We start from the raw sequence: 26,286 nt of genomic DNA on the forward strand, positions 1-26,286 counted from the left end.
GTAAACAGTAGAGGATTTCAGCTTGGATAAGAGGATCACAGGTTAAACAACTCCATAACTTAACAGTGTTCTTCATTCAATAGTTTGTTTATTTCTAGTATAGTACCACAAATAAACCAGTATAGCATAGAAGTATAAATACAACAACTGTGTAAACATAGCAGATAGCAACAGTATTCTACAAATTATGTACAAATGAAACTTAAGCACAACAGTGGCTATAAGTACAAGCTGGAGGATGAGATGCTGGAGAGCAGCCCTGCTGAAAGGGATCTTGGTCAACAGTAATCTGAATGTGAGTCAACAGCATGCCCAGGCAGGTAGGAAGGCCAACCATTTCCTAGGGTGCATTGAACATGACATTGCCTGCTGGGTGAGGGAAGGGATTGTCCTGCCCTATACTGCACTGGTGTGACCTCACCTTGTGTACCATTTGCAGGTTTGGGTGCCGCACTACAAAAATAACATGAAACTCCTAGTGAGTGTCCATAGGAAGGCTACAAAGGTGGGGAAAGGTATAGAGGGGAAGACATATGGCAAGGGTCTTAAGTCCCTTGGTTTGTTTACCCTATAGCAAAGCAGGATGAGGGGAGGCCTCTTGGTGGCCTGCAGCTTCTCACAGGAGCACTGATCTCTGCTCAGTGATGTGGACTGTGTGACAGTGAATGGACCTGATAGAACAGCGTGGAGCTGTATCAAGGGAGGGTCAGGTGGGGATTAGGGAGAGGTTCATCACCAGATGGTAGTGGGCAGGTTGTGGTGGTCACAGTGGTCACAGCCCTGAGCTACAGAAGATAAGAACTGTCTGAAGATGGCTCTCAGACATATGGTCTGACTTTGAGCCGGTCTTGATGATCCTTACAGGTCGTTTCCAACTCCGGATATTCTGCAATTCTATACAAGGATTTAAATGAAATCTAATTATCATGATAACCATGGGCACTGAAGTCACCTATGCAACTGTGTGAAATTTAATTGATGAAACTATTGCATATCATGTACCAGTGTACTTCCATGCCACTACTTAAGAAACTTATGTTGTTCCTTCTGAAAGTTTTAATAGTATGTGAGAAGGAATGTATTCCACCTTCATCCAGGTGTGTGGGATTTCAGAGATAGATGCATAGTACTCAATATAGTGCAGATAGTAAGGAAGACATTGGCATCTGCATAACAAAGTTGCTGTAAATAAGTATGCATAAAAATTGAATAAATCACAGTTGGATCTTAGCACATATACATGTTGTTATGAGAAACTTCCTTACATTCAAAAATGATTTAAAGAAATTTGTAAGTACAATTTTCTAATTTTTGCGTCTTAAAATAATTTGAAGGAAATGTTGCTTTGATTTGTATATGGAAAATACAGGATTCAAAGCCATTAAAACTGGAAGGACTGTTTGCTGCAGCATATATGTTGCTAGCAAATGAAACCAAAACACAATAAAGAAAAATAGGCACTTTGGTTTCAATAATGTTTATGTTTGTTCAAAAAGATCTAATGCATATTTGTTGAATACAGTACCCTAACATCAGAAATAATAAATGTAGTCTATATACTTTAGGGAAGTAAATAATCAGCACATATAGATGCTTGTACAGAGAAAGTATTTATTGTATGTGTTGCTCCTGATACTGTCCATTATTATCCTTCTTTTTGTTGCCTTTCTTTTCAGAAGTTAAGATACTGTAGACGCTAAGAAATATTGGACAGTTTCAGAAAACTGACGTATCTTCCTTTATGGATATATTTCTTCTTACTGCAGATCTAATGCATTTGAAGTGCTGGCACTCGATGGAGTTAGTACTGGGATACTTCAGTTTTATACAGCCCAGGAGAGTGCTGACTGGCTGAGAGCAATATCAACTAACATCAGTGATTTGACACTGCAAAATGTATGTTACTTTCTGCATATTTACTTGTCTGTGCTGTTGTAAAATTATATCCAATTTTCCAAGGGCAGAAAACAATTCACACTTAAGATACAACACATAAAATATATTCAAATATATAAGGACGAAGGAAACAACAGGAAGTTGCTGTCTGATCAATCAAAAGTCCAAGAAGTTTTCAAGACTTGCAGTGTTACTTAAAAAAAAATAAATAATAATAACAGTAAGAAATTCAGATTTTAATTATTATTTTAAGGCCTTTTTAAAGAAAAAATATTGATCCTTCCTGATCATTTCACAAAGCTTTAGATAAGTTCGAATAGTTCATGTTTACGTTTTTGTAATTAAAATGTGCTTGAAATGAGTATTGATTTTGAAGTAGGCATGTGGAAATTCTAGCTAATAGCTAGAATAGAATAGAAGCTAGTGAATTGTGACTTACTGGGAGATGGTATTTTTACTTCTCTGAGTTGTCTAGTTATTTTATTTAAAATCATATTATTTCATCCTTCTCTGTCAAAGTGTAAGGGTGCTTATCCTGGTATAAGTTCAGGCTGTAAATTTATAAGTGACATTTGCTGTTGCAGGCATAAGTGTTAAATAATCCCTGGAGAAAGAGAAAATCATTATTTGGACAGGACATTATTATTCCAAGGAAGAACAACTGGAAATTATCGAAGATCCTAGAATGAATCATAGAGTTAAATAGGCAACTAGAACATGTTCTATATTGAAAATTTATTTCAGTCTTTCTGAAATGGTAGAAATCAATGATGAAAAAAGAAGTGTACAGCTCTTCCTGAAAGAACTGCCTGCACAAGTTTTAGTCCTTGGTTGATTTTTTTTTTTTTTGTTTTTTTTTTTTTTAGATGTGTTCAGACTGTAATTTTGCTTATAAATATTGATCTGATAGAGTAGATATCTTTAATTGGTGTTTTTTATTGTAAATTAATTGTTGCTTAGTTCTTTAATTATATTTCGTATAATTTTTATTGGGTTTCAACATAAGTCTTTGGTCAAACCAGATTATAAATAGAAGTTATTTTTCCAGTCTTCAAAAGTTATTTGTAATCACATTTGAGCAAAATAGTTATTTTATTAATTATTTTTTAACATTTGGTTACTGAGTCAATATATTTGAAAAAATCAAATACACAATATCTTAATGGTTTTGCAACCTGCCAGCAATATTCTTTTTTATACTGAGTATTTGTCTTGGTCATCTCAGTTATCTATCACAATAATGTATTCTGTAAACAATTTAGTCCACCTGGTGTTCTTCTAAGTGGCTGTTCAGAGAAGAAATCTGTTGTGTGTTTTGTTGGTTTTTTTTTAACTCTAAAAGTTCATGCATTCTTTGTTCTCAGTCAGTTACAGAGTGAAGTCTGTCCAAATCACATTAGAAAAGAGTAAACTTCTTAAGTTTAGTGTTTGACAGACAGGCACTGTCAGATATGTAGCCTGTGCTGTGGCTGGACTGGTGTGGACACGGTGCTGTTTTAATTACTAATAATCAGAACAGGAGGTGTAATAGCATAATAGCATCTATTTCAATGCAAACTACTTTTTTTAAGACCAATAAGATGAAGTTGGAGTGCAGCATAAGTGTATAGAAAAAGGCAGCGAGAGGCTGCTCATGGCCTCTCAGGAGGCAAAGCAAGGGACACAGAGTGTCTGACATCCACAGCAAACAGGTCAAGGCCTTTGGATTAATCTTCTTGAAAATTCATTCTGGATGCTTTCTGTTTCCTCTCTGTTATCATTTCACAAAATGTTGTTGCTGTCATTATCATAATTCAGAAATCTGAAGTTCTTCCTCCCTTTTTCCTTCTGCACCTCTCCTGTAGTCCCTCAAGAGAATCACTACCAGTTGAGAGATTACTTCACATTATCTTTTATCTACTTAAAAGTTAATTTATTTATTTTGCTGACACTGAATTCAATTACTTTTCCAAACCCTTAAAATATATATATATATATATTTTTTTTTATTATTGTCCCATGCCTTCATATCTTTACATAAATTATTTGCTTGATATTCAATCACAATGGACCTTCTCACTGATACTGTTGGCAGAGCTCCAGTGTTCTTACCAGGTCCATTGCTAAGTATTTAAGCAATATTTTCCATTCTTCTATTTTCCTTCTGCTCAGTTTTAGATTTTGCTAATATTTATTTCTTGACTTGATGCAGTCTATCTGCAGCTTGATCACTCTTAATTCAGCTGTGCCTATTAATGCTGCCCTTTTATATACAACCTATGTCATGTACTTTTGCATACCATTTTGAATAATTTTGTTTTGAACTTTAGTTCTTAAATTGCTTGTGATACTGGGCACCCTCTCTTTCATGTCACCCTTTTCCCAGTATATTTTATTTTGCCACTTTGCCACTTAACAGTCTTGTTCAGCAACAGGTAGCTCTCTGTCAGATCTCCTGGTTATGCCAGAAGACAAGCCTATTGTAGGCAGTATAAAAATAACTACCGCAGTGTGACACTTCTGCGAGTGTCAGACTACTCTTTTGAAGTACTGAAACATATATCTTCTTTGCAAAGGCAAGCTCTCTGGGGATAAAATAGAAAGGAGGAGTTGTCTTTCAGTAATGAAGATGTGGAGAATCATTGCTGCATAATGTTGCTACCCCTGGATGCTAGGAAGTGTTGATCAGTAGATGAAAAATAATGATAGTTCTCATAAAAAAAAAAAGAAGCATGGGGAATGTTACAGCACAGTAAAAGAGGTAAGGGTGTCTTTTCAGTACTGCTTACTGATTCATGCCTTGTACTTTTAGCTAGGGAAATCTCCTGGTAACAGTAATACAAGCAGTGGATTGCTTTTTGCTAAGGACCCTTGCTCCAAATTATTCACCAGTCTGTTCAAATTCTTGTATTTCACACACTGTTCCACTCACATGAATCTTTCCATCATTTTCATTTGTGTTTCAATCACAAACTTCTCAGTATTCTCCAGGCTTTCCATATTTATCTTTGGTGAATCAAAACCTCATATTTATTTCTTCATACACCCCTTTTCTCACAGGAAGAGGTACAGTGGAAGAAACCAAAGGGAGGCTGGAAACAGAGACTATCAAATCCAAAAGCACAGGAGACAACTCAATCTGCATCTGCTTTTCACTCCTTCTGTTCTTATTTGTTTAGTTAGAAGGTTCTTTCTAGGATGAAGTGGCAGTGCTGTGCTGAGAATGATTTTTACATGAGTTTTTTGGATTAACAACTTCTGCTTTGCACTGTCCAAGTAGTCAGCTATTGAACGTATGAAGCTTTTGTTATAGATCTTAATAATTTTTTTTCAAACATAGTACTAAATATTACTGTGGTAATTACAGGCAGAAACATCTAAAACAAGAAGCACCTTTTCCAAAACAGTGGTCAGGTGCTAGAATGAGCTGCCCAGGGAGGTGATAGAGTCACCAACCCTGGAGGTGTTAAAGAATGTTTAGATGTTGTGTGGAGGAGTATGGTTTAGTAGAAAATATTGTTAATTGGTGGACAGTTGGACTGTATGATCTTGTAGGTCTTTTCCAACTTTGGTGATTCTGTCATTCCAAATTTAATGCTGCCTGTTCATTTGCATTAAAAAGACATTATATTTATAACTTTCTAAAGTTTTTTCTTCCTTTTTTTTTTTTTTTTTTTCCCCAGTATATTTTAAAGCTGTTATTTTTCAGTACATTAGTCACAAATAGCTGAATAATTTACAAACATATATGAAAATGATGCAGTTGTTCCTCTGTAAGCAGTACTTATGGTTTTTGTAAATAATTCCAGCAGCATCACTGGAGGATGGTAAAAATTTAAAATTTGGTTTGAAAACAGGGATATTTGCTTCTGACAGCTGTTTTAGTGCACATTATATTTTTTAAGCACTTTCTACTATGCCTAAATGTACAGATATATATAAGTGAGAATCTCTGTCACATTACAGAGAAGTTTCTGACCTAAGAACAGTGAGTTTTGAAATTACATACGAAAAGAAAGAGGCTTCCATTCATTATACAACAAAATATGTGATAGATGCAGATGGAAATAAAATCCTTGAGTGTCTGTAATCTGCAAGAAGCAATATAAAAACTGGACTGTTTCAATGATTACACAAACAATCCTACTGACGGGATGAAAATGTGATACTTCCTTGCTGCTTCCATTTTTGTATATATATATTTTTTAATTTTAAACTCAGAAAATCACATTTGAAAGTACTACTTACCAAACTGTTGAGATTGTAAAGGCAAGTCAATAAGGATAGGAATTTCATCACCTAAATTTAGCCCAAAAATAAGCAGTTGCATACAACCCTCTTAGAGCTGGAAAAGAAAAAATAGGTACTTGTCTAGATCTTCCTTTCTCTCTCTGCTGACTGGAAAGATAGTATAGGTTTATCAGATGTAAAATTATTACTATTGACATTGTGAATAGTGGGGTAAGTCCCCACCTGAGAGATATTTAGATGTAGGTGTGTGGTTCAAGTGATTTCATCCCCATACTGCTCCTGTGTGTATTCATTAAAAAGAGTTTAGTCATTACAGTTGCTTAATACTTCAAAGTTGCCTGCTGTCTTTGCAGATCCAATGTTTCAGTTTTAGCTTCTCCTAATGTCTACAGGTATTATACTGCAGTGCTGACAACTCATACAGTCACTGCAAGGTGTAGCCTATTCCATTTGTATTCCTGTCTCAATGCACCAGCTGTGCAGGAATATAGAGAGCACCTGCTGCCTTGCAAAGTGGAGAGTGCAGACTTTTTTCTCCTCCTGATGTAACATGATGCGGAAGGAGATCTTTCTGCTCCCCTCAGTTACATCAGGGCTGCAGCCATTCCTGCTTTGAATAGGGAATGAGCTAAGGCTGTGCAGTGAAATGCTGTGGAGTAGGAAGCTTCTCCTTCCTATTGCCTGTACAAGTCCAGAAGGATTCTGGACTTGTGATGAGAATGTTCTTTGTAGTATTCTTCCTTCACTCGCCAGGAAAACTGCATTGCCTGTCTCATACTCAGGTTTCTAGGCTCATCGAAACATAATAAAATAAAATGCAAGGAAGCAAAATACTTCCTGTTATATTGAGTGCTTAAGTAATTTGACTGAACCAGAGGGGAAGGTGAAGGAGATAGGATGACTGCTAGCTCTGATTATATGCATTGGTTTATATTATGATAGTATTTATCATGTATTTGGTTACTTACAGGGAAATAATGTTTTCAATTTGTATAGCTTGTCCCTTGTGTAGTTACTTTGTGCATGTATTTGTATCTGAAGCACTGATCAGCTATAGCTGAAGTTGAGCAGGTGTCTTTTCCTTATGTCCTGTAAAAATGCTCACATTACAGTGTAGTTCTTGAGTACCCACTGTTTTGATACTGCTGGGGCCCTGAGAACACCAAGAAGCTCTGCTACCTTTTCCTCTCGCCAGGGCTCCTGGTCACCTCTAGCACTGCTCCGTGGTGCAGGACAATGGCTTTGGCTGCTGTGAGCAGAGCTGTGTGTGAGAGTTGTAAGTAGCCACACTAGAGGTCCCCCTTCAGTCCTCACTCTTTGTCCTTATCTGTGCTGTGAAGCACATGACCACATCTGCAGGCAGTTCCCTATCTCTGTTCTGGTTGTTCCCATTCTTCCTCTGGGGTGCTGGGAAGGCATAGCAGAGCATGGTAGGGCCCCTCTGGGAGTCTTACCAGCTCTCCCACCAGCACAGGGTGACAGCCAGGCCTGGAAGCTGACCCAGGCTTTCATCAGGTCAGCCTTGGCCAGCTCAACCCCTAAGTTGCAGTTAGCTCCACCTGTCGGTTCTCATCAGTGCACCTGTTCTGTTTGACCACACAGTACAATATAAGTAGGCTGAAAAATATGCAGGGAGAAGAAGTCCTGGTGGCCCATGATGGATTGAGGTTGACTGATTACTTCATCTAACCTAGGGCCTTGGTTTTAGCCTGTGTATGTACAGTGGAGGGCCCTGCTGTCATCCTGTACTCCTACTTCACATTCTGTTCAAGGGCCATTTTGTTTGCAGTCATGGATAACTCACTGTATGCAAAATAATTACTTGCTATCACCATCTATTAGTTATGTGTGCATGTGTACATATATATCATTATGACCCACAGTGGTATTTTGTGAAAACCAAATAAGCCACAGTCTCATGGTCATTATATTGATATTTTATGGGTAAGCAAGTTGAACAGCTTCAGAGATCCCACAAGAATTTCAGCAAACCCTGGCACATCCTGAGGCCTATGTAATTAGTTGTAACACAAAGCCTGTTGGCTGCTTGCATGCAGATGTCCAGGACCTGGATTGGATAGAATTACCTGCATGGTGCAGTGGTTTGCATTTGTGGCTAAATCTGTGTTGATATCAGTGTTTCGGCTGATGCTAGTCATTGCTTGTATGGCATCAAGGCATTTTTTTCTCACTCTGAGCCACCCTCAATAAAGCAAGAAACTGCCAAGGGTCAGAGCTGGAACAGATGACTTAAGCTGACCAAGGAGATATTCCATACCATCAATGTTGTGCTCAGCAATAAGCATGGGTCAGTAGAAAGAGATGGGTGTTATTCTTCCACAACTGCTGGGAGACAGATTTGACATCTGATTGCCTGCAGCAGACACTGAGAGATTGCCTTTGGATCACTTCTTTTTTTTTCCTTTTTCCTTTGCTTATTAAAATGTCTTTATCTTCACCCTTAAGTCTTATTGTTTTTTCTATTTTTAACCTGTTTGTGTCGGAACAAGGAAGAAAGAAGGCTGAGCAAACATGCTCTGCTTATCTGCTGATTTCATCTTACAAATCTGTTATTGCCAGGATACAAGACAAGATTCTGGACTTCTTCTGCCCTATTCCTGTAGCAATTGTATCTTTTCCCATGCATAATTGTAGCTTTTGGTGTTTATCACAAACCTTTAGTCTGTTACAACATAGGCTTTGTGCCAACGAGGTCATTGGAAATACTTATCATCTGTGCAGTTTTTTGCAGTCTATATACCTGCATGTAGAGGAGTCTGTATTTCCAGTAATTCTGTCTTCTTTCTAGAATCCATATTGTTAGTATACTTACTAATACTTCACTTAAATGAGTCAGTATCCACCAGGGTTTGCTCACAGCTCATCTCTGCAAACAGCAGACATCATCTGCCAAAGAAAATCTAAAATCACACTAACTCTTATCTGAACAGTGAAAAAAAGAATGATAAGTAATTTATAATGAATGTTAAAGGAAATTCTAAGCAATGTTTTCTTCACCTTTAGTCATGCCTTATGCATTATGGCTGTAAGTAAATTGTGTACAGTACAATATTTTCACACAGAGTGGAAAACTTAAATTCAAAAATGAAAATCTTTATGAAGGATTTCATGAAAACTTTGGAGTCTTTTTTTTTTATATACATAGTGATAATCTATTAATGCATGGAATTATTTATTTTTTTATTATTTGGAAGTGAATACAGTGCTTATTAACAATGTTTAGTAACTATCTCAGTGCTAGTTGCATCATAGAAGCACTTCATAACATTTTATTAATAACTCTGAGTATTCTGCTTCTCTGTTCTGTAGATGAAAATGGCAAATAAATGCTCTTCTCCTTCAGATCAGGTAAGACTTTCATTATATTATCCACATTTTCTAATGATTGTTAAGTTGAAAAATTTGCAGTGCTTAAATTTGCAAATACTTAAAGTTTTCTATGGTTTTAAGTTCTGAATTGTTTTACTTAATGTGTATACATGACAGAGGGGTACAGAGTAACTTAGAACTGTACCATGGTAAGCGCAAGTATGTTTGCATGCAGTGTAATCACATTGAGTCTGAAAAGTTAAGCGTATGTTTAAATCTCACATAGTGCACAGATAGCCAACAAGGTACAGATCTAATCTGATTTGGATGCAACATATTGTGCAGAGGCATATTTGCCATCATCATTTGTCTAGGACTTCTGGAGAGCTATTGCTCCTGCTCCTGCTAGCCAAATGTCCTGAAGACCCAAATGAATTTATCACACTGGGAAGCCTTCTTATTTCTTACAGATCTTTTTCTTTTACTATGTAAAATACAATGTTTAGGATTTTTTTATTTTTTTTTTCACGTTAATCCTGTATGTTTGGGAAATATTCTGAAGGTTTTATTGGAAAATTTCATTTTATGTATGTTTTCACAGCATCTGTCTGGCATTGAACCATTACTTAGGAAGAAAGAGCCCAATCCTTGGTTTATGGATTAAAAACTGAAGACTAGGCAAGATGTCTTCTATATTTAATGTGTTACTAAAGTAACTTATTATAAAATTTTATTGCTGATGTCAAAAATTGAGTAAAAAATACTTCCTACTGAGAATAAATAAATAATTATTACTAACGTGGCAGATTGTCATTTTATATGTCACTGAACTGTCATTTGTTAGCCTAGTTACCCTAGCCTGTGCAATGCCAGTTTCTCCACAACTACAAGTATTTAGCAGGTATACAGGTATTATAAAAATTTAAAAATGGCTAAAGCTGTGGCTCCAAGTGGCTGTATAACCTGTGTAGATCTCAGAAGAAAGGAGGGCTGAGCCAGGTTGTGCATTATTTTATTGAATATGAAGGAAGTCACCATTTTCCAAGTACCGTAACTTTTGATTCTACCTGATGTAATTTATTACTGTTCTTTAGAGATTTGAAAGCACTTGATTCTGTGCTATCAGCAGGCAGTTAGACTGGGAACTCAATTTTCTAAAAGTTACACTGCTGTATTGCTGTATGCCTTTTGTGAAGCAGTAAATTAGTAGTAAATTCTCAGAACAGAAAAGCTACTTCCCAGAGTTTTGTTTTAAATTTTGTTTGCTGTTTCTTTTTAGTCTTTCTAAAACTAATACAAGCATTTCTTGTCTTCCACTGAAACAGTTTATTTGTGGTAGAAATAGTAAAATATTAATTACATATTAACTAAGACTATATAATCTTATGGTGTAAAATGAATTTTCACTGTTTCCTGTGATGACTCTTGCCTTGTTTGTTTTGATTTTTGCAGTTGGAGGAAAAGGTGAACTCTCTAACTCTGCCTCTGTGTTTGCATATGTGTATTTCATTTTCTCTTTTGTAGTGATTATAAGGTTTTCAGTACTTACAGAAGTCAGCAATTTAGAACACTGGAAGAATCTAATATTTTCACTGCAGAAATACTTCTCCAGAATTATTCATTGGCCTTCACAACCAGAGTCAAGGATGCAGTACTGCATTAATTGAATTAACAGAAGTTTGGATCATTTTTTATTTTTATATTTCTAAAATGTCTTCAGTAAATAAAGAGAGAGTTGCCTTCAGCTTGTTCTCAACCTCTGTTGGAAATCAAACAAAAAATGAAATACAGAAACAACATACATAAAAGCACAGTGTGTGACAAGGAAGGACTAGAGGAAGCAGATTAAGATGCATCAACAAATGATAGATAGATAGGTAACAAAACTTACCTGTAAACAAAAAAACAAAACAAAACAAAACAAAAAAAGCCTCTTAGAAAAAGACAAAGATAAATGTTTGTCTTCAACTCAGTGTATCAGAAGTCAGCCTTCACTAAAAAGGTCAACTGCAACAGATGGTTATTGCAATTGGTACTAACAAAAATGATTAAATCTCAGGTTACACTATGAGGGAAATTTTTGATGCCTGGAGATATTAGAAAGTCTGTTTAAATTTTAATCTACTCATTGGTCCTTATTTTTTATGCTTTTTTTTTTTAATCATTTCTCATTTTTCTTTGGGTATTTCATCTATAAACTGTGATAACACCTCCACTTTTAATAGGCTTTTACTCTTTTTTACTGTATTTTGACATTGTTCATTTAAGTAGAATTCCTGAAACATCTTACTCATCTATCTGGCCTGCTAGTTTATCCCATTATTATTAGCCACAGGCCTACACTGGCCAAGCAATTTTCCCCTTGTGCTCTCTGCAATGTCCAACAGTTTCCCAAGGTATTACCTTGTCAGTTTAATGTCAGACCAGGGCTGACCAAAGCTTTGTGGCTTTGGAGAAAGACGCAAGCATCCTAGTCTGTATGTACCAAGTTACTTTAAGAGTTGTTTCAGTGTAGGGCCTTGGCAGGTGTACTGTGTGTGATGATATACTGTTTCAGAGGAAATACTGACCAGAGGTTATCCATGACCTGCATGGAAAGACTTAAAAAAAAAAAAAAAAAAAAGGGGGTTCAAAATTTAAGAATAGAATACAGAGATATAAAAGAAATTTTCAAGAATGTTAACTTAAGGCTTAGTGATAACAAGTGCAGAAGGCAAGAAATTATGCCACACAACCTACATGTTCTATGTCATGGTGGTTTTTCCCTGGTTTTGAACTTAAGAAATTTTAAGGTTTTTTTTTTCTTTTTTCTTTTTTTTTTTCTTTTTTTTTTTTTTTTCTAATTCATCCAGACAGAAATAATCTCAATTTTAATATATAGTAAATGATTTCATATAATAACTTAATAGGAAAAAAAAAAATTAAAAATGCTTTGATGTATTCACAGCAAGCAATTCATGTTAGACATAATAAGACATTTTCTTATCACTTACAAAGCTAATAAAGCCCTAGAGAAATTTTGCAATTGCTTTTCCTGGAGATCCTTAGGTCAATAAGGAAGCATCTTCTACCAAATATATATAGATATATATAATGGGCTTTGCATTTTGCAGAAGTAATGTACTGTATTTCTCAGAAGCCCCCTTTCCCCCTCTATTTTTGATGACTATGTGGTCCTAATTCTGAATAAGGAGATTTTCCAATATGGTGAGCTTTCCCGTTGTTCCTCCTTGTAGAGCTGCTGTCCCAGGTACACCATGAACATTTTCTCTTGATTTTGTATATATATATATATAATAGTATATATATTTATATATTATAGTGTGTGTGTGTATATATATACATATATACACACATACACTATAATATATATATTATATATATTATATATAAATAAAAACACACTATAATATATATATTATATATAACATATAATTATATATATATATATACACTATTGTAAGATTAATTAAAAATGTGCCATGTGCTCAGAAAGTCAGCTAATCTGAACTGTTAGTATGGAGAAGTTAGATTCTTGCAGACAAAAAATTTGTAATTTGCAACTGTAGAAAGGTAGAAAAACTAAATCCTTTCAAGCATAAAGTAACCTCTCAAAGTAGACTTGCAGTGTTCCTTGGTTGCTATTTTAACTTCTTTTGCATGAAAGGTCAGCTATGCAAGAGAATTCTAGTGAAATTCTCTTGATCTGCTTCCAAGATTTTTCTTGGAATTCTTCTCTTCCACTGAAAATACAACTTGTTCTAAGAGATAAGTACCACTTCAAAGCACTTGAACTTTTTAACCTATAGTCAGTTAGCTATTATGTAGTACTTTTGTGGGGTAAATAATTATTATACTTATTTTTGAGAGTATATCTGCTGCAGATTAAAAAAAAAAAAAAAAAAAAAAAAGTTGGCAGAATTTCCCAGACTTACCAGAACAAACCAAGAAATTATACAGCTGTGTTTTCTGAACTTATTTCATGAAATGTGACACGTTGTCTAAAACACACACATTTCTCAGTTTCCATGGCATTAACACTTTCCATTTTGTGTGTGTGTTAATGAAATAGTATATCTTAAATTTGTCTTTGAAACTGCAGGATTCCTAAGCATTGGATTCTAAGAAGTGTAGAATGGATTCAGTGAAGGAAATGTACCCCTATTTAAGTTGAAATGTTCAAAAAGTGTCAGTAGTGCTTCTTATCCTAATGAAGTCTGCTTCTTCCAGCATTTAGCTTTTTTCTGTGATGTCTCTGGCAGTGTGTAGCACAGTGTAGCTCTGGCTTCCATCAGAAGTCATTTTCTCTAGTTAAGCTGTCTTCCTTAGCTGTTAGAATTTGTTAAAGAAAATGGCAATTGTTCTGTATTCTCCTTTTTATTGTGTTTTTCTGCCATATGCCTTGTCAGAAAGACTAGAGTATGCCTTGTGGATTGTCAGAATGTATAGAACTATTTCACTGGATTAACACTGAGTCCTCCTTCAGAATGATTCTCCAATTAAGATTAACACATTTTAAGCAGAATCGTTATTTGATTATTTGACATGTAAAAGGAAACTTAGACTGAATTTTCATCAGTTTTCTTCTTTGAGTACACTTCTGCAGTAGCTGTATTTTGAAAGACTTTTTCCTTTTTCTAAATGGCAGAAGAAACAGTTTAAGTATTTGGTGAGGAAGAGAATAGCTTTTTAGGCATACTTTTTTGTTGTTGTAATACTGTTAAGATAGAAAATTGGCATATACGACCAAAAGCATGAGGACATGAATTTTCCATTTTTAATTAGTTTAGATAGTTCCTGCTACACAAATAGTCCAATTTGTTTAATATAATTGAAGAATGCAAGAACTGGAAATCTTCTATTACAGAAGAAGAAAATCACGATAGTTAGATAGCATTTGACCTCCTGAGATATGAATGTTGCTTTTGAAGTGAGAAAAGGAACAACTGTGCAGCATGAATAAAGAATGAAATCTAATTAGGAAAGAGGATATTCCAATTCAGGTAAAATTAATTCTAATTGCAGAAATAATCTGTGAAATGATGTCTATGAAAATGACAAACAGCACTGGAAGAACTAACAAGAAAAGACAGAGGGGAAAGTACAATGTTAAGAGGTCAAGATAAGACTTTGATATTGGAAACATAAAATTTAACTGACTAAACTGAAAGGAAAAGTATTTATAATTGGATTTAAAAGATTTTAAAAATCTGGGTCTTGTTTTGCTGATAGTTGTTTTTCTTGATTTCTAGATTCAGTTAGAGAACTGAAATATTTTCCTATCCAGATCACTAAATATTTGAACACATACGATCTCCTAAAAAGAGAAGCTGTGAATGTGTTCAAGTTCTGAAACTTCTGGTAATTTGATCAAACACCAGAGGAAGTTGCTCAGAGAGGCTATGGAATCTCCATCTTTGTTTATTATTATAAAACAAATTATATTAATTATTATGCCATATATTATGTTATATATGTTGATAATCAAAACTCATCACATGGATAGATTGCTGAGCAAGCTTATTTACATTGGCTACAAACAGGGTATTGGACTGAATGACCTCCAGAGACCCCTCTCAGATTAAAACTGTTCTGTGATTCTGTGTGATTCTTCTTTCCAGTAAGAACCATAGATATTGTCAGAGAAAAAGGTAGGCTCTTACAGAGCAGTTTTGAAGTCTGACAGAAGGCTAATAGATTAGTATTCTCAACTGAGTAGAGACATACACTTTGTTTAGTTACATCTGCTGACAGGACAGATACATCTGATGTTTAGTCGTGGAAACTGATTTGCATGCCACCTGCTTCTCACCAGGCACTCCTTTCACATGACAGGCAACTATGCACTGTGGAAGGGCCCCTGGACTCAGACCAATTATAGGGCCACTATTGCACTAAGCTATAGAATATATATTATTGTTTTATCATTGTCTGTGGGGCCCAGACATTTTTTTTTTTTTTCTTTTTTCTTTTTTCTTTTCACAAATGCCATTTACTACTACATGTTTTCAAGAGTGAACTTTTTAGTCTGGATCCTAACCTGAACAAGAAGACAATTATGAATATCGTTAGTGTCATCTGCCCCAAGTCCCACTGTCACCATATTAAAACAAGTAGAGATGTAAACTAATTATCACTACCCAGAGGATGTGATATGATCTTAATGTATGTGAATGACAGATAGAGAAGGCCATAGAGATACAGGAGATCTATTTCTTTTCTTCCCTACACTGTGTACTTTTCAAAACAAGGTGTACCACTTGCTTTCAAAAGGACTATAAACATTTTATTCAGTTACCTCAAGACGTACTTCTCTTTGCTTTCTTAGTTTTGTATTGTTCTGTGATGCATCAGGGAACAACACAGGTTCTTGATCTGCAGGCCAAGCTGGCATCAATTGTAGGTTCTTATCTCACTTTAATAATACAAGTATACTGATCTGTTTAGACTTTTCATACATCAGAGATGTGCTTGAATTTCTTCCTTTATTTCCCTCTTGACTGTTATGCTTCATTTACCTTTTGTAACTATTAAATATAAGTAATATTTATAAAAGGTACTGATAGATTTATCAAATGTAACACATTAAGCTTGCAATCATTTCAGCAATGAGATGTTTTATGGCTCTAGGAAAATAACAAGTGTAAATAAGTTTCATTTCACAGTATCACATTCTTGTGAGGGTTGGAAGGGACCTTAGAGATCATCAAGAGTCCAACTCCCGAGATTTGAGCCTCCTGTGTAGCAGAGCGGCACTTCTACCACTGCGCCACTGGAGGCACACATTTACCTGCTTTGATTGCATTACGTTTTGTTACTGACTTGTGTCTCCTCATGAGTGCTGCTGTTCTCTTTGTTCCTACAGGAACCTTTGCGATGCATATTAGATCACAGTAGAGAATTGATAATATGTTGATGTTCTGTCCTTAATTTTCCACACAGATTTGGAGAGTAGTCTTAAATTGATTATGTACTATGGAAATACAACGGCGAAAGCTGTGCTGAGAATGGTACAGTTTGTAGTGTTATGCCTCATTACTCATTGAAAATTCAAATGTCAGAATTCAATCCAAATAACAGAACTTTGTGGGGGGGTTTTTTGTTTGTTTTTTGTTTATTTCCCCCCCCAGGCTGAGTTTCTTATGCACAAACTGACAGTCAACTAAATTCTCACTTACCTGCTCAAGATCCCATGAACAGCTTGGTATTAAATATTAAAAGCTGGTTTCTTTTGTTCAGTGCAGATTAATGTTGAACTGAAAAATTATTCTTTTGTTTAAATGGCCATTTAATAAACCAGTCAGTAAGAGATCTTATTTTCTATTTGAAAAAAAAAAAAAAAGAATTTTTAAAAATTTATATACATATGCAGAAGTTAAGCAAACACTGATTCTGATAAAGGAAATTCTATTTTCCTTCTTCAGTTTTTAAGACATTTTTTTTTTCTCCTTATCACAGAATCTTAGAATCATAGAATGGCTTGGGCTGGAAGAAACCACAGTATCACGAAGCTCTAACCTCTGCTGCATGCAGGGCCACCAAACTCCAAATCTAATAATAGACCAGGCTGCACAGAGTCCCATCCAGTCTAGCCTTGATCACCTCCAGGGATGGGGCAAGCGTGCATTTGGTGCTATCTTTATGTTTTTTCCTTCCAAATATTTTTACCATGTTTTCCACTTCATATACCTATATAAAATGCTTTTGTTTGTTCTTTCTGTTTTAATTTTCTCTTTTCTCATATTCCTGTATTTTCTGTTCAGTAGGAAGAAAAACCTAAACTACTTTTTTTTTTTCCCCTACTTGAGTATATTTTCCACTGTCTTTTTCATTTACACGTACTTTTCCTCTCAAACTCATATGGTCATTAGTACATGCATTTTAATTTGCCTTTCCCTTATCCTCAATCAATAAAAGTAACAGTAATACAGTTACTACTGAGCTCATCACAAATCTTCCAGCTATCTTGGTTGATTTTTCTTTCCTCTAGAGAGTATCTTATTCAGTTAGCTGATCCAACAATCTGCATAAACCTCAACCTTTGCTTTTCTCCTAGATACACAGAAATGCTAAAGCAAGCAAACAAACAAAAAACTTTTGTGCCGTTTGGATACACTGCATTTATCTTCTTAAATGTATTTATGTGCTGAGATGTCAGTTAATATTCACTGGGTTACTGGGTGATCTACAGATGTGCTACATGTTGAATTTTTTCACATCTTCATTCAAAAAGAACCAAATTCATGTAGACACTCATTTTGCAGCTGTTTTTTTAATACAGTTGAGGAAAGACAACAGCATTTTAACTAATAGCAGTTTTAATAGATAGGTGTTCCACAGTGGTAACAGACAAGAAATCCAGTTATTGTGGATATATGTGTGTTTTCTTTTGTAAGATATAAGTTAGCAGGCTGGCTTTTTCTTATTTCTCCTTTGGAGTATAAAATTATTTCCTCCTTCTGTGAATGTGAAGCTCATTAATGGTTTCTTAGAAAATAGAGACTGAAGAACTGTTGATCATTTTCTGATATTTCTTGGGAATTATAATGAAGTTTAAAAACAAAAAAGTTCTCAGTGTTTTTTTAATGGTTCTAGTTTTATGTTTGCTTTGATCATATATATTTCGCTGGATTTTTTTTGTTTGTTTTTGTTTTGTTTTGTTTTGTTTTTTAATATAAGTTCTTCCTGAAACTGAAGTTTTTTAAGTTGTGTCCATTAAGCAGAGTAATGCAGAGAACAGTGTATTTGAAATCACAGAATCACAGAATGACCTGGGTTGGAAGGGACCTCAAGGATCATGAAGCTCCAACCCCCCTTCCCCCCGGAGGGTGGCAGGGCCACCCAACTTCCACATTTCTATCCAACCTGGCCCTGAAGCCCTCCAGGGATGGGGCATCCACAATGTCCCTGGGCAGCCTGTTCCAGCACCTCACCACTCTCCTAGTAAAGAACTTCCTGCTAACATCCAACCTAAATGTTACTTAGTATTAAAGATATGTAACTGAAGTATTATTGTTTAACTTTTTGGAAAGTAATAGGTGACCTTATTCCATATTGATGTATTTTTTCATAAGAATTTACATGAATGAGGAGTTAAATACAATATTAGAATGTAGTAGTAGTTCAGTGAACAATTCCCTCAGAAAGAGGTTCACATTCCCTCCAATTCTATTCCAGAGGATATGTTATTGTATTATTTATTGTATTATTCACTTTTGTCTGAGATTGAAAGAGATTCTACAAGCAACCCTTGGGATAGCTTAGCATTCACTTTATGGTTGTTAGTAGTTAAAAAACACCACTTCTTTTTGATGTGAAGAATCAACTTTAAAGATGATTCTGGTCTAATATGGGAAGAGTGATCACAGTATTGTGTGACTAATAAAAATAATAAAACAGTTCCATTTCAGCAAAAAACTTTGAATACATGCCCAAAAGTAAGTCTGCAGCTAATAAAAAATTGTAGTCTGTGTTGGTAGCTAAATACATTCTCAAGAGAATTACATAAAAGATTAAGTGCTACACTAAATCACGGCTATAATGTCTGGCACTACTACCACGTCTTGCAGACACAGATAAGAATACAAGAGTGACAGAGACTTCATACAAATTCTGTAAAATAAGTAAAGGGTATTATCCCCATTTCACAGATGGAAAATTTTGGCAAAAGGAACATGTTCATTGCAAGCAAATCTTTTACTTCAGGTTAGAGAATTTCAGTACCCTTTTTTTAAGTGTAAGAAAGTCAAAAGAAGGTTATGGTTGATTTTTGCATTATGGTTAGTTACTTAAGTATAGTTACTTGAGACCAGTGCTTATGGGCCAAGTTTTGATTTCTGTCAACTAGATGGATCAAGCTAAAAATTTTACTGTAAAAATGACATGTAGTTTGGAGTAAATACACACTTGACAAATGGAGTTGCAGTCTTCAGATACAATTCTGCCCTCAGTTTCAACTAAGACCTTCTAAGAAATTCTGATCTAGTACAGAAGATGTGAATGTTTGGCTTGTGGCTAGATGTATAGTTACATGTTTCAAGATGAGTCATGTAGCTTTAATATATGGTGTTTGTTGAATGGCCTGTACAAGCTGAAGACTTTATCCATGACTATGTTTTTATGTTTGACATTGGGGATAATTCCAAAATTCATTTGTAAATGCTGCTTTAAGGGTAGAAGATGATGATTCTGATGGCAATGTTGATAATGATGAATGAAAAACTATAGTGAGCTAAATCCTTTATTTCTCAATGTAATTAGTAAATTATTTAGTAGTTGTACAGGTTAATGAATTGCAAGCATTTGCAAGTCAGCAATCATGAATTTCAGAATGCAAACTAGAATACCATATTCTTGTTTTTTGGTTTTTGTGGTTGTTTTTTGTTTGTTTGTTTGTTTTCCTCTGGATAATTTCATATTATCATGCTGATAAAAGCACTGCTTATTATAGTTTGTTTTGATTTATCAGTGATACGGTGGCATATTTTGTTAAAATGTTAAAGTGTCTTAAAATTTGTTACCAAACCTTTACTATCACTAAAGCTTTTCTGACTAGTACTGTTGCAACATTTTGATGAGAGTTATTGGATTTACACAGTAGCAAAGTGAGAACTGAAAAGACTATTGTATTAATTGTGTTATTTCTTAGAACTTTTTAGAACACTGACCTTGGAGCTCAGTAGAAGAGTATAGTAGAATCAGGCTTGCTCAGTGTATTGATGTATATTAATATTCCAAAACAATTTGATAATTTGATAGCTAAAAACTATTAGTTTCATGTAATAAAAATCTAGGGGGGGGGGGGGGGGAAGTGAAATCTTCATGATACAAAACTGTGAATGTGCCTCTATACTGTTAACTGCTCCCTATCATTTTTTCTACTTTTTTTTAAAAAGCAGTAGCTACATTTATACACACCACGTATTAAATAAAAATGCATTTTCGGGATCTTTGGACTTGTTTTTTTTCATTGTTGATGGTGATGGTGGTGTTGGCTTTGTTTTTCTTTTACAAAATATATCCATAGAACAAATGCTGAGGCTTTCATGTGATTTAATAAACACTTTTTTCAGTCTTTTTTGCCACTGACTTCCAGATGTGTTCTGTAGACTCAGAATATTCACAAGTGTTACAACATTTCTGCCCCTGTGTTACCCTGTATTTTTCTTAAGTGTATCCTTAAATGAAAATGAGAAAAATTTTTAGCAGTGGCTAAATATTCAGGTTGGTAGATCATTCTATGGTCACCAGTCTCAAGGGTAACATGCTCCTCTTAAACACTTCAGGTTTCATTTTCTGTACATTTAGGTTGTCATTTTAGGTGAGGAACTTCATTCATAATATTCTAATACCACAATATGGCATTATTCCTTCAGAAATGTGCATTTCCCTCAGGAAGTCTGTGCTCCTACTTAATTTTATGTTAAGATTAATCTATCTGAAATTTAAAGAAACATGTTATAATACTGTTAGAGAAAACTTCTGTAACTGATGAAGTTGACATTTAATTCCAGCAGAACATAAATCACTGTCATGAGATAACATGTACAGAAACACCATAAGACAATTAGTGTGACAGAGACCCTTTGTTAACAATGACAAACGTAAGCATACAGAAAGCTATTAGATGTCAGATAAGTCTGTGACTTACTCAGATGTATTTCTTTAGAGGTTTAAGGAACTGAAATTCTAGTATTTTCATGTTTTGACTATCTTTATAAAGTGCTGTCTGGACTATTTCTGGCTGGACTCGGTTTCTGCTGGCTCAAGTGAAACACATATAGTGACTTTTAAAATGGTAATTTTTAATGGAACCTTACAATGTAGACAGATTCGATGCCTTGGAACACTTGATTTTATGATTTATTTATTTTTTCCCCCTGTGAAATCCACCTTTTCTCTTTAGTTGATGTAGACACAGTATATACGGATCTATTAATTTCATTGTCTGGGATAGGAGCAAGGTTCAGGCTATTTGTACTGTACATATTAAGCTTCATTGTGGGCTTTTTTTGCCGATTTGACTTTTTGACATGATTAAGGGATTCAAGAGTGTGGTAGTAATAGGAAGGGAAGCATGTAGAAAATGATACATCCTCATTAAGATAAGCGCTTTTCCTTGTGGTAAGATTTAACCTTTTCAGATATATTAGTTAAAAACATAGATTCTTGATCTTCAATTATTTTCTTTTACAGGTCGTTCATATGGGATGGGTACGTGAGAGACTTGGAGGAACTGATTCATCTCAGCTCTACAAATTTAAGTTTCTAGCACTGAAGGGTTCATCCTTCTACATTTTCAGTACTCCACCGGTAAAAATATATATATATATATATAGTATGTTTTGCTACAGTTCCATTGTAAATGGAAACCTGTTTGTTATTTTCTGAGTTTACTTCTTGTTACCAGGTGGATCTGTCAGCTGATATTTCAAAAGTTAAAGCTGCAAACTCCAGTTAATTTTAATAAGCTTTAGCTACTTGACCTCTTACAAGGTCTTCTGAAAATGATACCATGTCTGGATAGCTCAAAGAATTCCCAATAGGAAATGTAGTGCTTTTACTTTTTAAAGGTTTTTAATCCACATTTTTCTTTAGCTAGTTACAGTCAACATTTTTTAATTAAACTTTTCTTTAGTTTTTGTAGGTGTAATGAGTTGCTAGTCACTTTTTTACTTAGAAACAATACTTCCATAGTAACAGTAGATGGATCTGGATTTAGTGTACAGGCAAGGGATTGACCTGTTACTTTTCACATGGTCTTTTTTAATCTTTTACTTCCAGAGTGCCATTGCTTTAAACAAGTCAAAAGAACAATATGTGAAATTAGAATGCAATTTCAATTAAGTTGCTTTATGTGCTCTTCAACCTTATAGGCTGAAACTATCAGTAACATTTTCTCTTGACTGAAGTTCTAAATCCAGGGATTTCTATTAACTTCAATCCTCTTTTTCTTTTTAGTGGTCAAGTAATAGTAGGAAGGAATTTTCATTTGATTTCTACAATCCAATTAAAATACAAAAACTACACAAAACCTTAAACAGATATGAAATGAGAAAATGATAAACAGGGTTTTTCTAGATTTTTTTTTTATTTTTATTTTTATTTTTTGGTAACAAAAAGCACATATTGCTTTTTGCTACATATGTAGTGTGCCCCAGTGGCGCAGTGGTAGGAATGCCACTTTGCAACACCAGGACCCAGGTTTGAATCCCCTGTGGCACAAGTGGTAGAAGTGCTGCTCTGTAGAAGTGCTGCTCTGCAGCACTAAGATCCCTTCCAACCCATGCGAGACTATGATACTATGATACTATGATGAACTGGAGTGTGATTGCTTTTTTTGTGTGTGTGTGTGTAACACTTGATTTTCCCTCTTTCCATCATTTACTGAAGTATCTTTACCTATGAGCTTTTTTGATTTTGCTTTACCTTCTACTTCCCCAGATGGGGGTTAATGAGTGATAAGCTGAATGGGTCAATCCTTTAATGTGTGGTGGGATGGACCCTGGCTGGAGGGAACCTGCTCTGCCAAACCCCATGTTGAATTCCCACAACCCCCAAGAAGCTGCCAGGCAATACTGCACACAGACACCAGTTCTCTAACACATCCCAGCTTTGTAGCTGGAAACATAGATCTCCAAACAAACCCATGCAGAACTATTTTTAGAGATTTTTAATGGTATTGCTCTTATCCTTTCTTCTATGGAGTTTTGCTTTTTTATTATTATTATGAATGAAAGATTAAATATGGGATTGTTCTGTCACAAAAATAAAATATTTTAACTTGTCTGATCTTTACATGATGAGAGTTTTTGATTATGTTTTATTTCAGAGATGTTGCTTTGATTGTATTGCTATTTGTGTGCTGAATTACTGTAGTGTATGCAGAGTAGATGATGTGCAAATCATGCAGTTATCTTTAGTTGTAATTTCCTTACTCATAGCTTTTCAACCGGTTTTTACTTTTTTTCGTCTTGAGTAGAACATCATGTGTGGAAATACAGCTGCTAACTGTCTTAAGAATTAGAAACATATGGTTATCCCTGCACAAAAATAATGGGAAGTGTAGACCAAATGTCAATTCTATACTATGAAATGTAACATTCTATTTATAACCTGTTTCAACAGTATCTCAGATGGTTCTTCTAAAAATATGGAAGCATCATAATAAAAATAAATGTCAAGAAAATGTTGCTTATGAGAGAATGTTTTTTATGCACCTCTCAAGTGGATCATCTAACTGTATTTTAAAAACTTGCAGAGTTAATTTGCAGTTTGCTGCCATTGAAATATGACACACTTCTGAAAACTGCACATATGAAAAATACCATGGCACAAATAGAAATTATTCTTTTGGAAGTGCTAAAATACAAGCAGTATTTTAATACATTCTAAAAAAACTCTGATGAATTTCTGCCAATTTTCAGATCTTGAAAAGGTTCTAAATTTAAATCCTGGAGGAAACTGAGGCATTTTTCAAAACTGTCACTTAATTATTTTTATTATATTTTTTTAACGTGATTAAAAATTTCCATTAAAAAAATTGTTTGTTCTTATTGAATATCTGATAAATGACTGATTTTTTATGTCTTACTTATGGTTCAGTATTGTGTTTAAAATTCAAGTCATAAAATTCCTTTGGAATCGTGTTGCCCTTAATTACAAAACTGATATTTTCTCTGTGGTTAAATAGCACTGAAATTAGACAACTGGGCAATCACTAAATATCTTGCTTATAGTTTTCAGAAAAACAATAAATGCAAAAATAGCCTGACAGTATCAGATATATACATATATATATATTAAACTAATGTACTGTATTTTATTTGTGTTTCATCTTTGACAAACATTGTGGAGAATCATTAATAATTTAGCAGCATTTTGTATGTGAGAGAGAATTGCCATGTCATTTCCAAACACTTGTAAATGCACCTTTTATATAATGCCAAGGTGAAATAACAAGAAACAGGTGGCAATGAGTTGTGGTGCATAGACTTGACTATGGATGCTTCTGGTTAACTTCTAACTTATATTTTTCTTCACTTCATTTCAAGGATCTGACTGCTATTTGGTGTGTTTTGTAGCATCTAGTTTTTGTTAGTTTAGACATCTTTATATACTTGTGTTACAGAGTTCATCTCAAGACTATTTCTTCATGTGTATATATATATATATATAATCTCTTTAATTCTTAAAAATTTTACTTGACTTATTTTTCCCCAGTATTAAAGAGGGCAGTGAAATAAACTACCATCAGAAGCACTTCATCTTTTACCTCTACAATTTTGTTACTTCTGGGTGGACTGGATGCTTCTGAAAAGTGATACTCTTTTAAATGCAGCCCATTATTTCCCATATGCATAGTATAATCCTTAGTGCTGAAGTATGAATAAATAAGCAAATCTTTTGTGATTGTTTTCATTACATAATTTTTTTTAGGTAATATGTGTTCCTTCTGTTTGCTGTTTTCTGCCTGAATGTGGAATATGCACTTATTTTATTTTTTTCTCTATACTATTTTAAATTATAAATTTTTTTGATGAATATATATATACATACATACATCTAAAACTAAGTATATTTGGAATATTTGCTGAGATTACTTGGTTTAACTAATTAAAACAAGAAGATTTGAATACCTTAGTGTAGTTTTTAACTCCATTGTGGTGCTTGTTTAGAAAATGTGAGGTGTTTACAGGCAACTTTCACTGAATACTTAGATATTTTTGTAACTGTTCTTACTGTGTTATTGTCTATTGTGTTTAATTCAGTCTCCCCTGGACTTAAAATTTTAACTTCAGATTCCTGTTTTTGTGTCTTAGTTCATGTTTATTATCTCTCTGGTCCTCTGAGTGTGCTGATTCTTCCCAGATTTTCTTGTTGACTAGAATTATATAATCATTTGTGATCATGTACAGCCATTGTCAACAACATTTTAAACATAAGCGTACTACAGCACTACATACTACAGACTATAGTAATGTGAGCTGCCTTTTGGGGTTCCAGTACCCCTTTGTGTTATGTTTCCATTCCATAAGATTCCTCAACATGTCATTTATGTTCTACTGATGACCTTGCACACCGTGCTATTCAGACTGTTTCACTTGGCTTTAGTTATGATGGTCTTTCTCTGATGTACATAGAAAAAGAAAATCTTGGCTTATACAGTTGCTGGTTGTGATCTATGATTACTAGCAGTCTCTGCTGAAAATGTCATAACAGGTTATGGAGAGTCAAAAGATGAAAGAAGTTCAAATATGTTGAAGAGAAGACTGAAGTATTCAGGAAGAATTCAGTAGCACAGCAGTGTCAACATTTCCCATCATTAGTAGCAGAAAAGATTTACAACAATTTAAATTAACCTACAGGAATCAAAACAAACAAACAAAAAAGAAAAAAAAAGAAGAAGAAAATATGTCATATCTCACCTCTTTATTGTTATAGTACATGTCACTGAATTATGTTTCATAAACAGCAGATCAAATAGCAAACTAGCCACCATTTTAGGTTGTACACCTTATTCTGTAAGAATCATGAAGATCCCCTTTGACGGTCAACAATAATAGTCCAAAGATTCTTCTATTTATCTTAGAATCATAGAATGTCCTGGATTGGAATGGACCTCAGAGATGACCTAGTTCTCTCGTCCCTATGTCACAGGATTGCCAATCTATACATTAGGCACTTTTTGGTTTTGTTTTTTGTTTTTTTTTTTGTTTTGTTTTTTTTTGTTTTTTTTTGCCCAGAGTTTGCCCAGCGCCCCACCCAATCTGACCTCTAATTATTTTATTTTACTTAATGATTTTATATTCACATCAGCTGTCAAACTAA

At 34.5% G+C, this 26,286-nt stretch overlaps 1 protein-coding gene across 1 annotated transcript in view; it reads left to right on the top strand.

Moving 5' to 3' along the window:
* SNTG2 (syntrophin gamma 2) overlaps positions 1 to 26,286 on the top strand; it is a 126,212-nt gene that overhangs the window by 67,479 nt on the left and 32,447 nt on the right. Inside the window, exons 10-12 of the mRNA XM_085542617.1 lie at positions 1,767 to 1,896; positions 9,457 to 9,495; positions 21,652 to 21,768. Of these exons, the coding sequence (XP_085398743.1) occupies positions 1,767 to 1,896; positions 9,457 to 9,495; positions 21,652 to 21,768 (286 nt within the window). The remainder of the gene's footprint in view (positions 1 to 1,766; positions 1,897 to 9,456; positions 9,496 to 21,651; positions 21,769 to 26,286) is intronic.

This window comes from Coturnix japonica, chromosome 3, assembly GCF_054131305.1.
Source record: "Coturnix japonica strain WE chromosome 3, WE-NBRP24, whole genome shotgun sequence".
Classification (NCBI taxonomy): Eukaryota; Metazoa; Chordata; class Aves; order Galliformes; family Phasianidae; genus Coturnix; species Coturnix japonica.